The sequence below is a fragment of the Rhipicephalus sanguineus genome, chromosome 2, assembly GCF_013339695.2.
Source record: "Rhipicephalus sanguineus isolate Rsan-2018 chromosome 2, BIME_Rsan_1.4, whole genome shotgun sequence".
In the NCBI taxonomy this organism is placed as follows: domain Eukaryota; kingdom Metazoa; phylum Arthropoda; class Arachnida; order Ixodida; family Ixodidae; genus Rhipicephalus; species Rhipicephalus sanguineus.
The window spans coordinates 27,865,170-27,879,876 of record NC_051177.1 but is presented as its reverse complement, the minus strand read 5'-3'; the positions used below and the strand labels follow the sequence as shown (position 1 = coordinate 27,879,876).

Sequence of the window (14,707 nt, the reverse complement as noted above, 5' to 3'; positions counted from 1 at the left end):
TCTGCCAAAGGAACGACTACCACACGCCTACCGTAAAAGCACCGCGGTCACATGTCAATAACGAAAAAAGAAAAAGAAAAGAAGTCAGCGTTATTTTTCTGCGACGCATGTTGCTCGGATGCTGTTAAAATGGCGTTGCGTTCAAAGGCACGACATCGCCAACGCGTATTTGCATTACCAACGCGGCTACGAGCAACGGCATTCACTAAACCGCGTTTCACAGCTCTTATAGAGCCCTCCGTAGTAGGTTAGCAGGTAAAGGATCACGCTGCTAAGTTCAAGGGCGTGGGTTCGATTCCCGGCCACCGCGCCCGTATTTCAATAGGGGCGAAATGCAAGAACACCCGTGTACTTTGATTCATGTGCACGTTAACTTGGAGCCCCGGGTGGTCAAAATTAAGCCGGAGTCCCCACTACGGCTTATCTCATAATGATATCATCGTTTTCGCCGGTAAAAAAACATAAATTACTTTCTTCATTTAACAGTTATTAGACTCGGTGTACGTGATCATAAGTCGCTATTACTTGACGTCATATTTTTAATGTAACAACAAATCGCACTTTAGTTGACAAATACATTGTTTGAGATATCAGTTGGGTATCCGCATGCAGTGTACAAATAAAAAAAGATGCAGGCGATTTGCAACTTGGTACAAAAGTACGGGATACCCGTAATGATAACTACCGTTCTTTGAATTGCCATGTGCGTGTATGTCGCATCAGCCATGTACGAGTATACTTGGTGTCAAAAATGGATACCGCTAAGGTCAGCCGGTGAAAAAAATTCGCGAAGCTTGCACTAAGTCGCGCAACTTTGAAACAGCGAAACTGGACGATTCTGAAGACTAATCTATCTGGTTGCTTCTAAGTTGTTTCAAGGCCTTAGCTATGTGATGCAGGTTGTTTATAGGTTGCCTCTATAGGTCGCTGCTATGCTTCAGCTATGTGATGCTAGGTTGTTTCTACGTTGATTCTCAGCGCAGAGAGGTTCGAGTTAAACCACGGACAGTCACAGACACAACACGTATGACCAAACTCCAGAGACAGAAACTCTCGCTGAAACCAAGCGTTCGCACCTCTCATAGATCTACGGGCACGTCGTTGTTGGCGTAGGCTTTCCATCGCTTCGAGGTATTCTCGCAGCCGCCGTTGCCTTTCCCGTTAGTATTCTCTCGCTGTACGTACTCCGGGTCTTCGGCTCGCCGGCGTCGCTTCGCAGCCATTTGTTGTTTTGGTAACTGTTGCCTTCTTAATTTTTAGTAGACCAGTGGTGAGTAGTGGGATTTACCCAATACCCGTTTATGATGGTGATAGTTTTTCGGTTCGCAGGACAAGGAACGATTTGCTAAACAGCTCCGCTGTTAAGAGAGAGGAAGTGTTGGCAATGGGAAGTGGTGAGATTTATGAATCCGCAGTAGCGCACGCATCGTACAGACCAAACCACACAGGCTGACCGAAACAGAGGCATAAAAGTGCAATAGAGCGTCATACATTTATTTAAAAACCTTTACAAAGCATTGATTGATTGATTGATTGATTGATTGATTGATTGATTGATTGATTGATTGATTGATTGATTGATTGATTGATTGATTGATTGATTGATTGATTGATTGATTGTGGCTTTTCAGAGGCTGCACGAGCAAAGGAGCCTTATAACCCATTTCAAAGAGAGCTTTCAGGAGGATTGGCATCGGCTGCACACATGCGCAAAACTGTAAGGAGATGCGTTAACGAAGACTGTGCCTCTATATTTACTCCCTAACGGACCCGGACGGGGGTCCGCATTAAACACAGTTGTTTTTTCTCTCTCTCTCTCTCAGTCCCGAGTTACTTCCTAAGCACTATAGTATTACAGTAAGTCTGAAGCCAAGCGCATCAGCTTTTGCACGCATGAACACCTGGCTGTCTCTGTTACTTTCGAGCTTAAGAAATTCTGTTCGTTACCTTACAGTTAATATATATACGCTGAAAGTGAAAGCGATGTCCCTGAAAGAGATCGACAGCGTGAACACGGTCCCAGGGGCAGGACACAGAACGCCGCGGTCTTAGCTTGCGCGGGTCAAAAAATAATAACTTCCTGTTCTTTCGAAAATTCACGAAATGACTGACAGCGGGGGTTTTCTCTCGTGACTAATTCTCTCCAGGAATTTGTGGCGAAAGTGTGTGCAACGTTGGCGCCACTCCTTCGTCGAGACCCACTGAATAAGCGCCGTCACCAGGGCATCCGCCAGGTTGAGTAATAGGAGCATGGAAACGCCCAGGTACATGCCCATTAGGCCGCCGGCACGGCTGAGCACGGTGGCGAACTGCGTATCAAATAGAGGCTCGCAATTCAGGGCACTCATCTATCTGTGTTCTTACGCACCTTTTACTCAATAGTTCATGGAATATTTTAATAGTTAATATATATACTCAACAGTTCATGGAAACAAGAACAATAAAATTTATCAGGTACATATTATATTCATATCGTAATTTGTATACCGATTAATGGCCATGAACAAGACAGACATTGTCTTATATGCCTCTTCAAACGTGAAAATTGACCGTCGGCTTTGGCGCCAACATGAGTGGTGCAAATAAATCATCACTACGTGATGACGTCGCCATACGACGTCATCATTACATTACAGATCGTCAAAATATTGTGACGTCACTACGATGTCACATAACGTGGCATCACATGACGACGTCATAAAATGACATCCATGAAGATTGAGTAAGTGCGACTAGACAGGGACGAAGAAAGAAAACAGACGTCCCTGTCTAGTCGCGCTTACTCACTCTTCGTGGATGCTAACCAACTAGCCCGCCAACGTGTTTTAGCCAAGTTCAAAATGACATCGCCGTTTGGACGATCATGGAGGCAGTGCAAAAACAGGCGAGGTGCAGAAAGCTGGCAATGCCTTCGATTCTGGAGGCAGGACTGCAAAGCCACGTTAGGTGCAGAAGGCTTTCGGTGGGGGTCGGAGGAGGATCAATACATCGCACGAGAAAAAGAAGAAGATTGCTTTCGCCTTCGAGTCGTCTTAGGCGAATGTATAAGGAACCCTTCTTTTTTTCGTTTTTTTTTTTTTCAGTCATTCTTACCTGCACTTTAGGGGCCCTTGCTCTGACGCGTGTCTGAGGAGACTGCCGGTAAACAGTGACCACTGCTTCGTGTCTGCCAGAAATGTCAATAGCCGCAGCATTTGCAACATATGTTCATTGAACATTAGACGTATTCCACATAAATCAGGAGGCCGACACATAGTTTCGCTACTGCACATACCTGTCATCGCCGCTTGAGGTATTCGTCACCTGCGGTTGAAGCCCAAAAGCACGAATCGTACTTCATCTGAGAGGAGGAGATAGTACAAAAGCGCGGCCTTACCTTCCCTGTGCGCAAAGCAGTGGTGCTAGTTGAAGTGTAGTACTCGATGTCCCTGTGTGTATGCAAAGATAACATACAGTGCAGTTTTATAAAGCTGTATATACAAAGAAAATCAGTCTTCGACGCGACAAGGCTAGACGTTTTGTTTTCTCTTGATACACTCAAGTTGATTCATATAAAAAAGTGATGCACGAATCGGAACATTCAAAGGAACTATTATGCGTAATGCTTGAATAAGACAACAGCTGTTTAAAAAAATCTATACAGCACGTTCTCTCAATTATTATTCTCAGTACAAAGATGTTTACTTAGAGAAGAGCACTATTCCATGCGTACTATGGGAGACAGGTAAGCTGTCCTGAAGACATACATACTTGTGTAGACTTGATAAAGAAAGGTAGGGGCAAGTATTACAGGAAAAAAAAGACAAAATTTTACGCTTTTTGTTCAATTTCACAGGTAGCTGTAGGCTCAGTAAATTCATATATCTTAATTGATAATATTATTTCGCACTTATACTGCTTCTCTATAATTTTCCTTCTGTGATTACGGAATTTCTTTACAGCAACGGTGCTTTGACGCTTACAACGCCGGGAGACTCACAGGCAAGGTTGGGAGCATTCGCAGCTGACGCCTTCGCGACTGATTTCCATCTCCGCCTCTTGCGCGCACGTGACCGGGCCTGCGGTCGAAATGTTCATGTTTGATCTGGTTTAAATTATGGTAATTGCGAATTCGTCAGCAACTGCAGACACTGCAAGCATCAGCGACGACAAAACAGCAGCAAGAACAGGAGCAAAATGCTGCGAATGTGACGCGAAATAACGATAACGGACTTGATGGTTCTTACCAGCAGTGTTTTCGGTTGGACAGATGGGAGCGTCGTTAATGGAGCCTCTGCCCGGGCGCATGTAATGCGGAGAAACGCAACCGCAAGCTTCGAAGATATGTACTTGGTAGCAGTAGTCACGGCATTCCTGTTCATAGAAAAAATTTACAGTATATCCGTAAAAGTATTCACAGCATATCCGTGAACGCATTGGCCTATTCGTACTCGCCGAGTAACTACCGCAGTCAATATATACTTCCGAAGTAAAATGGTACACTTGAAGCTGTTTGTTATATGCGTTTCACAGCCAGAAAGAAATCATTAAACGACACGCGACAATCTGTAAGCAACGTTGTTCCTTCGCGTGCCGTAATTGTTGGCATGCCACTGCTTTGCAGAAAATGTCACTTGGAAAAATTATGTCCGAGCAATTCCTTGAAGCTCATGTCGGTTTTGGCTGACCCGTCGCTTCAACCTAATAATAACTGTCGGGGTTTAACGTCCCAAAACTACTATATGATTATGAGGGACGCCGTAGTGGAGGGCTCCGGAAATTTCGACCACCTGGGGTTCTTTAACGTGCATCTAATCTGTGTACATGGGCATTTAGCATTACGCTTCTATAGAAGTAAAAACGACAATGTGAACGTAAAACGCCGATCTAAAACGACAACGTTTATGTTGCGAATGTCCTTATGAGCAACGCGTTGCTTGGGGGTCCCTAATGCCCAATCCACAAAGGCCATGACTGACCGTGATTCCACTGGAAATAAAATATCTGTTGTTTGAGACGACTAATCTACCAGCATAGTCAAACATAGGTTTCCTCTTCGGTTTCCATTGGTTTGCTCACATGCACATGTGGTAAATTAGGATGATCGCGAACCCCGTATACGTCTCGCCATTTTTCATCACTTGTACTCACATGCGCCGTGTAGTGCTTCTCGCTGTCGACGTATTCGCTTATCTCGGGCGGCCACTGACCGCGACACGGGTTTTGATAGGGGTGGCCCAGCCTCCGAAACTCAGCCTGCACGACGGCAGAACGTGCACACAACCGACAGTGACGGTAATGCACTCCAAGAAAGCATGCGCCTCTTAACCCCATTATTCATTTCAGTTCAAATCGGGTAAACCTTATTCGGCATTTTTCCTATACAGAACACAGCAAAAGACCTACTTCGAAAGCGTCGTCTATCCTGTCACATAAGCTGTACAGTATAAACCAAGCTATACTAAAGCATGCGTTGTTTCCATCCTATTCTCGGCTGATTGACGCTTGTCGATAGCACATTAGACTATCTGTAATAAACGTGTGTGAGTGGCACAGCTATAGAGCGCAAGCACGCAGAGAAGTCAGCTTTTACGCACTTATCGGGATCGGAAAAGTGAACCACGCAAAAATGAGCTCATAAAAGCCACTTTATTGTATTCTTTGCAAGCATGCTGTGACACATTTTCATGCGACTCATGACATGAAACAAATGTCTGGCTTTGCGTAAATAAACGCAATTGTTCAGCTATTTAATGACACCTCCAAAAATTCGGCAGATCCCACGTACCGTGGGAGTCGATGTTATGCGAAGCATGCGGCGGGTAGGTGACTGTGGCGTAACTTTTTTTTACTGAGCGACACGTTACAAAATGACGCTAAAGGTTTGTATAAATTTTATACGCACACATATATATGTTGAAGAGCCGCATATGTGTTACATAACCAGCTGTTTACGGTTGGGTAACGCTGCCGATGGCAACGTGGGTATTGCCAACACCAGAAGCGGTAAGTTGATATGTAGTGGTTATACGTGTCCCGAGAACGCATGCATGTTTCACAAACCCGTGTGCATGTGTGCAAGAAGTTCTTGACAGTTCTTGAACAAGGGCACCATCACCGTGATCAGTGAGCACCAGCAGCTGGTCATGACTTCTTATAGGATCCGGTCGTGATCGTGGTGACGAGGGGTCCATGTGTAGCGAAGTATGTCGTATAGTAGAGCTGTTGGAATTCGTGGATGCCTCGGCCATTTCGTCGATAAATTGTCTGTCGACAGAACCGGCGAGATGTCGGAATCTGAAGTCACCCTTCGCGTTGGTGAGGTATAGGCCGTCGAGGCTGGTAGACCTGGATAGTGCTACATAGACCAACATCAGTGGATGGTGTTTGTCGTATTCGTAGACTACCTGGGCGTATGTAGCCTACGTAGCCTAGTCTACAAAGCGGCTGTCAATCAATCTGGCATCATTCTCGGTTAGCGTGAGGCCATCGCTCAGCCTCGTAAGAAATGAAGAGGACACTGCGTCGTTCTGGTGGACGAAGTGCAGTTTACGGTGCGGTGATGTGGATATCATATGTAACCTAACATTCGTTAATGTATTCCTCCGGGGTCGAGCAATGCTTCAATATAGCTTGCTGAATCATAGGAATACAAACGAATGTTTATTAGACTGCTATAAAAGCGGAGTCACCACTGGAACTACAGACGTTAATTTCATATGACGCCTGTATCGTAGGAGTACACATCGTAGCAGTATCATGTAGTGCTTATTGCTTTCTTGTAAAATTACATAGCCAGCACCACAACCACAATTGACGTTGCACCGATATTACGCCTGCGTAGGCTGTTTTTCCAAACCAGTTTATAGACCTGACGTGGCTCAGTGGTAGAATACCTGATTGCCACGCAGAATGCTTGGGTTCGATTCCTGCTGGGATCCTAATTTTCATTCTTTCCATTCGTTGAGTCAACGCTGCCGATGTTGGTTTTCCTTAACGCCTAACATTTAAGTTACCAATGTCTGTTCTCGCCGTTCTTGGGTAGATATAAACTGTCGATCACCTGTGGCGCATGCCCGTACACCGCGGCCCGTGGTAAACGGGTATGTGCCATACGTGTCTAGTGGAAAGGGTTTGACGACGTACGCGACAAGAATTTAACGTTATTCATGTCACGACCTGCCAATCATATTCGTCAAATCCTCTTACCCTCCCATGCAAATTTTGGTCTACACCAAGTTAAGGAGGCCATCATGAGAGCACCCAGACGTAGGCGGCTAGATAGATAGATAGATAGATAGATACGTAGATAGAAACGCTCAAAGTGCCAGAGGTTCGCTAAGAAATGCTTCGCATTTAAAAGCAGTCTGCGTAACTTAAGACGTACAGACTTTATGTAGTCGATCTCATTGGTCTGATATGCACCATCTTATTTTTAAATTTTGGTCCTCGACAACTACTTAGACACAATGTTTTTGTATGATTAAAAGCAAGATAATGAATAGAGGGACTGTTTCTTTTTTTTATGCCTGAAGCCTGGGAGTGCCATAACTTGTGACGCTTTTGACAATTTTTCGCTATAAACAAAGGTCTTTAGGTTGATGATTAAAAAGTAAACTGCCAAAATTTTGTTAATTGGTCTTTTGAAAGGGCTAACTATGTCGTCTTCGACGTATAGAATTAGTCTGCAACAACGACTAACTCTTTCTGTATAAAATCTGTATTGGCTAAAAAAAGAATGAACACCAGGTCAACATGGTAATTCTGTATATTGCCACGCCCACTTCTCGTCTTGTTTTGATGTATTCGGGTTTGACCGGCAGGGACGGTTATCAACGCTCGACGCTGTCCGCGAAGGAGTGTTCGAGAAGCTTCGCGACTGTAGTAGATCGTTTTGTTAAGATTGCGCCCCGCACGCGAATGTTCCAGCTTTGTCTAGAGATAACGCCGCCACCAGCGATATTGCTGGAAAGTTCGATAGCGCCTGTATAAAAGACGACGCGCTTGACCGCTTGTCAGTTGATCGACGGTCGCCGCTCTGTTCGCCGCTATCAGTGTATTGCTGTAGTTTGACTTTCAGTTTCTCGGCCACAAGTTCGGCCAAATAAACAGTTTCATCTCGGACGTGCTGACTGTTGTCTTCGTCGACGTCACGACCACGTGACAATATGTACACTCTGCCTATGCCCTCTGTGAGAAAGGATGACAGAGGCTGTGGCGCGCATGCCCGCGTGGTCACTAGTCTTTTAGCAAGTTACGGAAATACGGTACGCAAATACGGTAAGGCAGTACGGTAGCCCTCCTCCTTTCTCGTAGTGCTTAAGCCGCTCCCAGTTCCAGTGACAGTGCGCCCCCCGAACGACAGGTTCCTCGTTAACAATGCGTAGGCTGACAGGCAACAATGTGGTGTGACAACCCCACAGTAATTTTTGAAAAAAGCTTTTGTGGTGTTGGGGTACCTTCACCGGCAAAAGGACAACGAGCGGGAAAGGAGGATCGCTACCGTACTGCCTTACCGTACTTGCGTACCATATTTCCGTAACTTGCTAAAAGACTATTATACAGCAAGGTGATCGTAGCGAAGTGTTCGTGCGCGACTTACACGGTCGACGGTTATGTATGTAGAGAAGCCGGGTGCAACAAACGTGACATCCTTGGCGACGTCGATCTCGCGCCAAGGGTAGTGAACCATAATGGCGAATCCGGCTTCGACACTGAGCGGGAGGTATTCGTTCAGCTCCACGTCCAAGACCAGGCTCAGTCCTGCATGGTGGACACGGGAATTGAGTTACAAGGGTTCGTCGCGAGAAAACTGTCCGACGTTGGAAGGACAAATTTCGTATGTAGTCGCCGCCTAGTCTCACCACATCTACATTTTCAAAGGCCGCAGTCGAACATCAGCGCAGCTCTACTATGGCATTTTTCGGCTACGCTAATGATCGACTACGTTAATCTTTCCTCCTACCCCCTCGGTTACTGCTCACTGTTGCCCCCCATACAACAAAAACGTCGACGTTTCAGCCGGTGTACGGCCCTTCTCAAGCCATAATAAGAAGATGCACAGGGTGGCAGTGTTCTCTTACACCACATTTTCCTCAATTAGAAAACGGATAGAGAAGAAAAAGAGAAGGAAAACTAAAACAATAATAGCAAAATGTCGGCAAGATCAGTGATAAAAGTCAACGGCAGGTCCAGTTTTGTTCGACGAGCGCGCGGTGCCCGATGAAGGGCCATATTTTAAACATGAACACAGCTTCGTTTGAGTGGGACTCTGTATTCGTTGTTAAAACTTCGCACCAATAAAAATGACCGATAGCAGAAAAATTCGTTGCGAAGTTTTGCTAGACTTATCCGTTTTAACGAATGCTGTTCTCACCATGTCTGCATCCGTCATCCATGTCTCTGACGTACTGCGTGCCTGTGTTTGGATAGCAGCCCACGCAGACGCATTCTCCGTATGGGTTCACCGACTTCATACTGAGAACGCTGAGCGAAAATTCACAGAAACGTACGCATTTGCATTACACTCTAAAAAAAAAGGTAGTAGAAAAGGTAGTAACGGGACCCGTTACTACCTTTATGACCACATTACTACGTATTGCGGTCCTTTTACTACCTCAGAAGTACACACGAGGTCGTAAATATCAGAGGTAGTAAACGGTACTACCTGCCTAGGTGGCGTGTTAGTAAACGTTACTACTTGCGTACGCGCACACATACGTCCGCTTCTGACGTGTAAAGAAAGGGGGTACAGCCACATCTAGAGTAGCATGTCGTCAGTGGGTGAAATGGGATGTGAATTGGTTGAAGAGAGGTCTATCGACCATACACAATGCATTTTTATAAACATTTTTATTGCGCAACATTATTTTCAATGCGAGAGTGCAGCGTTTTTCTGACAAGTGACATGACACTGACAAGTGACATGACATTTTGCATGGTCTAAATAAAAATTTGCCGGGAAAGCCGCCCAGGAACCAGGGGCGTAGCCAGAAATTTTTTTCGGGGGGGGGGGGGGGTTCAACCATACTTTATGTATGTTCGTGCGTGCGTTTGTATGTGTGCGTGTAGATATACGCAAGCAAAATTGCTTGTAGATATACGCAAGCAAAGATATACGCAGCAAAATGGCTGCGCCCCTGCCAGGAACGTTTATGCACCAGAACCGAAACCAACAAAATACTCATGCACCTTGTTGTACGACAAGGTACTAAAAATCAATATACGTTCAAGTTTATCCACCGGATATAACGAAGCGCTCACTAATTGACTAACAAGCATAGTTAGTAACCCCGAACAGTTAAACAAAAGCGTCAGTTTTCCATTTGCCTGGAGGTTGGGGAATTGGATTAGCTGAACAGTGGTCATTGAGGAAAGGGCAGGAGATAAATATCTCATATCGTTGTTGTTTGACATAAGGGCAATCAATCATTGCATAAAAGTCTCGTGTGTAGACATCTGCACTAATTGTATAACATTAATTCACGACACACGAACGTTTTATGGCGATTAATAACATCGTTGTTCATGTGTTCAAAATTTTTTTTCAAATTTCGCGCGCTTAGACTCTCACTCATCTTTTTCCGAAGTCAAAACATTGTACGCTTAAACTATTTATGTACATTATATTTACATAAATATTTTTTTAGTATTCGCGAGCGTAAATTCAGATTTTTAGTTAGGAAGCGCGATGTGAAAATGCGGTGTACGTCTGCGCGGCTGATACCACGTGGTACCACTTTTTCTTGTTTTATGTTTGTTGCTCGTCGCCTCGCCGCCTCGCGAGAGTGAATTTTTCTCTTGTTTGAAGTGTATTTGGAAGTGTGCTTGCGCCTTGTGCTCGTTCTGTGTGTTCTGCCGGTGCTGTTTATTACGAGGATGCGCTATACTCAAGCGAAGACCGGCTGCTTCATATCGTGGAGCACTCACCAGGTATGTAGTACGTACCACGTTGCTGCTGTCAGCGCTTGGTTAACGCCGTTAACTACGTTTTTCTTAACCAGTAGACGATAAATGAGCTTTTGTTAACGTAGCGAGTCTGTTTTTGTGTATCATTTCGTCAGGATCAAGGCAAATTTGTGATTTTAAGCGCGGGCGAGCTTTTTCTTTTGTTTGACGCGTAAAGGAGAGTGCGCATGCGCGGCTGTGATTCGGCGGGGGATTTGAACAGAGTTGTGGCGGTGCCCTCCTCTGTCGGCAGTGGTGTTGGAGTGGGGGGCCCGGTCGCGGTAAACCACTATTTTGGCTTAATAGATGTTGGGCGAAGACGGCGTTTATTAGCTGTAAGCGTCGATCGTGCCTAAGGCGCGTATGCTTGGACCTGTTAGATATTCATGTTCACTTTTTTAGCGCACTGAACATTTCTAAGGCAGTTCCATATGCTGCGCGTACTCTTTTCAATCGCTACAGGATCGTTATAATAGCAATGTTTTGACTACTATCCGAGAGATGTGTTTTCCTCCTTGCGGGTGGTCAAACGTGTGCATGTGTATGCATCCGCGCTGGCACGTATCTTTAAACTGCCGTGATACTCGGGTTGATGCGTGTGCGTGATCTCGAAATAGCATGTTGCTTCGTCTTACGTACGGCTCGCGAAGCTTGAACTTACGCTTAGGTGTTCATACAGCCCGTTTCGTCAAATTCGGCCGATGTTTTCACCCGCGACATAGGTTGCCTGATGCGGCCGGCACCCGTGCATGTTAAGCCGTACGTTTAACTTGAACTGTATTCGAGCGAATCCTTCATGTCTATTTGGGGCAGAATTTTCGCACCTAAACAGTGCAAGCGCTAATTCGAGCATCAGTGCACGCGTTCAAGCACAACTTTTTTATTCTGCTTGTTTCTACCGTGTTTGGCTTTTGTTATTTTGCTCTGGATATTAAGAATTGTATGCGCCTCCCCCCCCCCCCCCCCCTTGGCGTTAAAACTTCACTAAACACTTACTTGTACGGGTACGAACATTATAAACAGCTTGTACCACCACCTCCAGTGACATTTTCTGATAGATGAAAAGCTTAACGGTCTATGGGATAAAGTAAATTCTCTAGGCATGCGCTACAGATGTTAAAAGGATCCGTGGTATGTGCAACATATGAATATCTTATTTATTGCTCACAACTCACAATAATGTTATACATACTTCACGGTATGCATAAGTCATGCATGTGTTGCTGTTCAAATGTAAAATTAGACAATGTATTGTATCTGAGAACACAACAAATCTAGACTGTGTTTTTTTTCACGTTGTTGGCATTGAAACAATTATACAACTTCAGAAATAAGTTTCATCGAATGTTTATTGTGTATTTGCTAAATTGTGGTCAATAGCTTGCAGGATTCTGGTTGCCGGAGATTGTTGCAGAAGCCTGCATGCTTTATTGGGATGGCATGTGGTTCAAGATTGGTGCCTTGTAAGTCTTAGCATTTCCACCGTTTTCTCCACGTGGCCATTAGACAGCCTGTGATGCATTAGTGAGGAGTATTGCCTTTTTAGCCAACCAGAATCACTGAAACTAATGACCACAATTTAGCAGCACACAATAGTAGAATGAAACCAATTTCTGACATATATAATCATCCCAATGTGAGCAGCCTGAAGAAAGCTACTTTCTGTTTGCAAGCAGACATAATTTAATTTTACATGTTACCTGCAATGGATACATAATGGATGTGCATACTGTCATGTATGTGCAGTGTTATTGTGCTTTTGTGCAATAAATAAAATATTCATATGGTGCATATTGCATTGCATTCCCTTTAAGGAACACATCATATAAGTATCATAGTATAGCTACAGGAATACAAATGTGCCTGTGAATGCGTACTCACACATAGGTTTGGCTAGCTGCAAGAACAGAATTTACCTATAGCAGCCAATGACAATGCTCATGCACAGAACTTTCAATTACACGTGGTTGACACATACAGCAAACAGGGGGCATCTTTTCCTAAGAGCTGTACCTTTGCGTTGGTACATGAGCAAGCTAAAATAGTAAGTAAGGTTCAGATCCTCGACATCAAAAGCATAAAAAGTTCTTCCACAACACACTTTTTATTGCATTTATTTTGCAGCATTCCCTTTATGTATTTCTCACTGAGTGGAGTCAGGTGCCACTGAATATGTTGGCCGTGCACTGCATTTATACCCACACAGAACAATTCCAGCATGACGGGAGCATACTGTATGTTAAGCTCTTGTGAAACATTTCGTCACTACTCCTTCTGTCTTTATTTTAGGCTTCAGGGTACGAATGTACTGTAGAGAAAGCACACCCTAGCGCACCCTGCATTATGGAGGAACAATATTCAAGCATATTTTTGACACATCTGCGATGTGGAAATTCCATATTATTTCATAAGGTTGCGACTGTGTTCACCAAGAATGCATCAAACAAGTTTTTCTTGTAACTTCTCTAGTTTGTGTACGTCCTGCTTGTTTTAAACTTATCTAAAACATATTGTTCCAGATAAGTTTAAAAAGAAATTCAGCATTGCTAACAGACACATGTGTCACTAAATTGGTGTTTTCTTGTTTCCATTGCAGCCTATACGTGCTCCTTGTACAAAGCGAGTGTGAAAGAAATCTGGACAAGCCTGTCATCAATGCTTGCTCATGGACAAGTTCGTTGCTGATGTACAGCAGCTGCGCATGGCTTCTGTATCCTGTACAACGGGAACTGTACTGAGAACAACGGAGTGGGCACTTCAGCCATCTGTTTGCTGTATTCAAGTAGCTCACATGTAGAGGGTGTTCAAAATTAAGCTTTTTGTTTTTCTTATAAAAAATTCCGCACTGTAAGTCACGTCAAAGCCATCTTTGCAGATAAGTTATTATCCAGGGGGACACAAAGTGGGACAATAATTATCGCTGTCAGCCATGCAGTTAACTAAGATTTAATAATGAACTTTTTTATTGACTGCAGCAAGCGGGCATGTATGTATTAAGAAGTTTGAGCCAGTCGCATTTCTACACGATTCCACTTGGAAGAATTCTTCTAGCATGTCTGGGCTGAGATATCCTGTTGCAAAGTTTAATTCCGGCTTGCATCATTATACATGCAGGACCTTGAGCACTGGCACAAAGCTCCTCCTTGATGTGCCACATTTAATGTGACAGCGGGTCGAAGGCATAGGCAAACATGATAACGGTTACCCTTTTCCTGCCGGCTGGTGATAGCGAGCAGTGACTGCTCGTCACACCAGGGAATAATATTTTGCTGATCCTCACTGCCTTGCATCATGCAAACCACAATTAAACTTTGCAGCAGGATATCTCGCAGCACAGACATGCTAGAATTCTTCCAAGGGGAACTGTGTAGAAACAACGACTGCCTCCAACTTTTCAATACAAAGATGCCCGCTTGCTGCACTCAATAATAAGTTCATTATTTGATCTTAGTTAATTGGGCGGCTGACAGCGGTAATGTTTACTTTGTGTCCCCATGGACACAAAACTAACCTGCAAAGTTGGTTTTCATGTTTTTCCCAGGGCTGAATTTTAATGCAACCATAAAGCACAATTCTGAATGTGTCAATGCTGCTTCCTTAGCTTTGTATTTTGTCTTTTCAAAATCGATTGAGTGAGCGGCTCTCTGTACTTGTGATTCATGTTTTAATTCATGTATTATGTGCAGTTAGTCATTTTTAAAATTGAACTTTCAGTTTTGTGATAAGGCAGTAGTGCATTAATTCACTATTTTATTTTCACTTTAATATTCACCGTACATTT

General features: G+C 44.2%; 1 protein-coding gene across 1 annotated transcript; it reads right to left on the bottom strand.

Annotated features, from left to right (window-relative positions):
- Positions 1 to 3,277: 3,277 nt before the first annotated feature.
- On the bottom strand, positions 3,278 to 9,461 carry LOC125757065 (amiloride-sensitive sodium channel subunit beta-2-like). The gene is made up of 5 exons (XM_049412164.1): positions 9,356 to 9,461; positions 8,582 to 8,742; positions 5,131 to 5,235; positions 4,227 to 4,353; positions 3,278 to 3,303 (listed from the first exon to the last, which is right to left on the bottom strand). The coding sequence occupies exons 1-5, from the start codon at positions 9,453 to 9,455 to the stop codon at positions 3,278 to 3,280; spliced, it is 519 nt and encodes a 172-aa protein (XP_049268121.1). The 5' UTR covers positions 9,456 to 9,461.
- Positions 9,462 to 14,707: the final 5,246 nt, after the last annotated feature.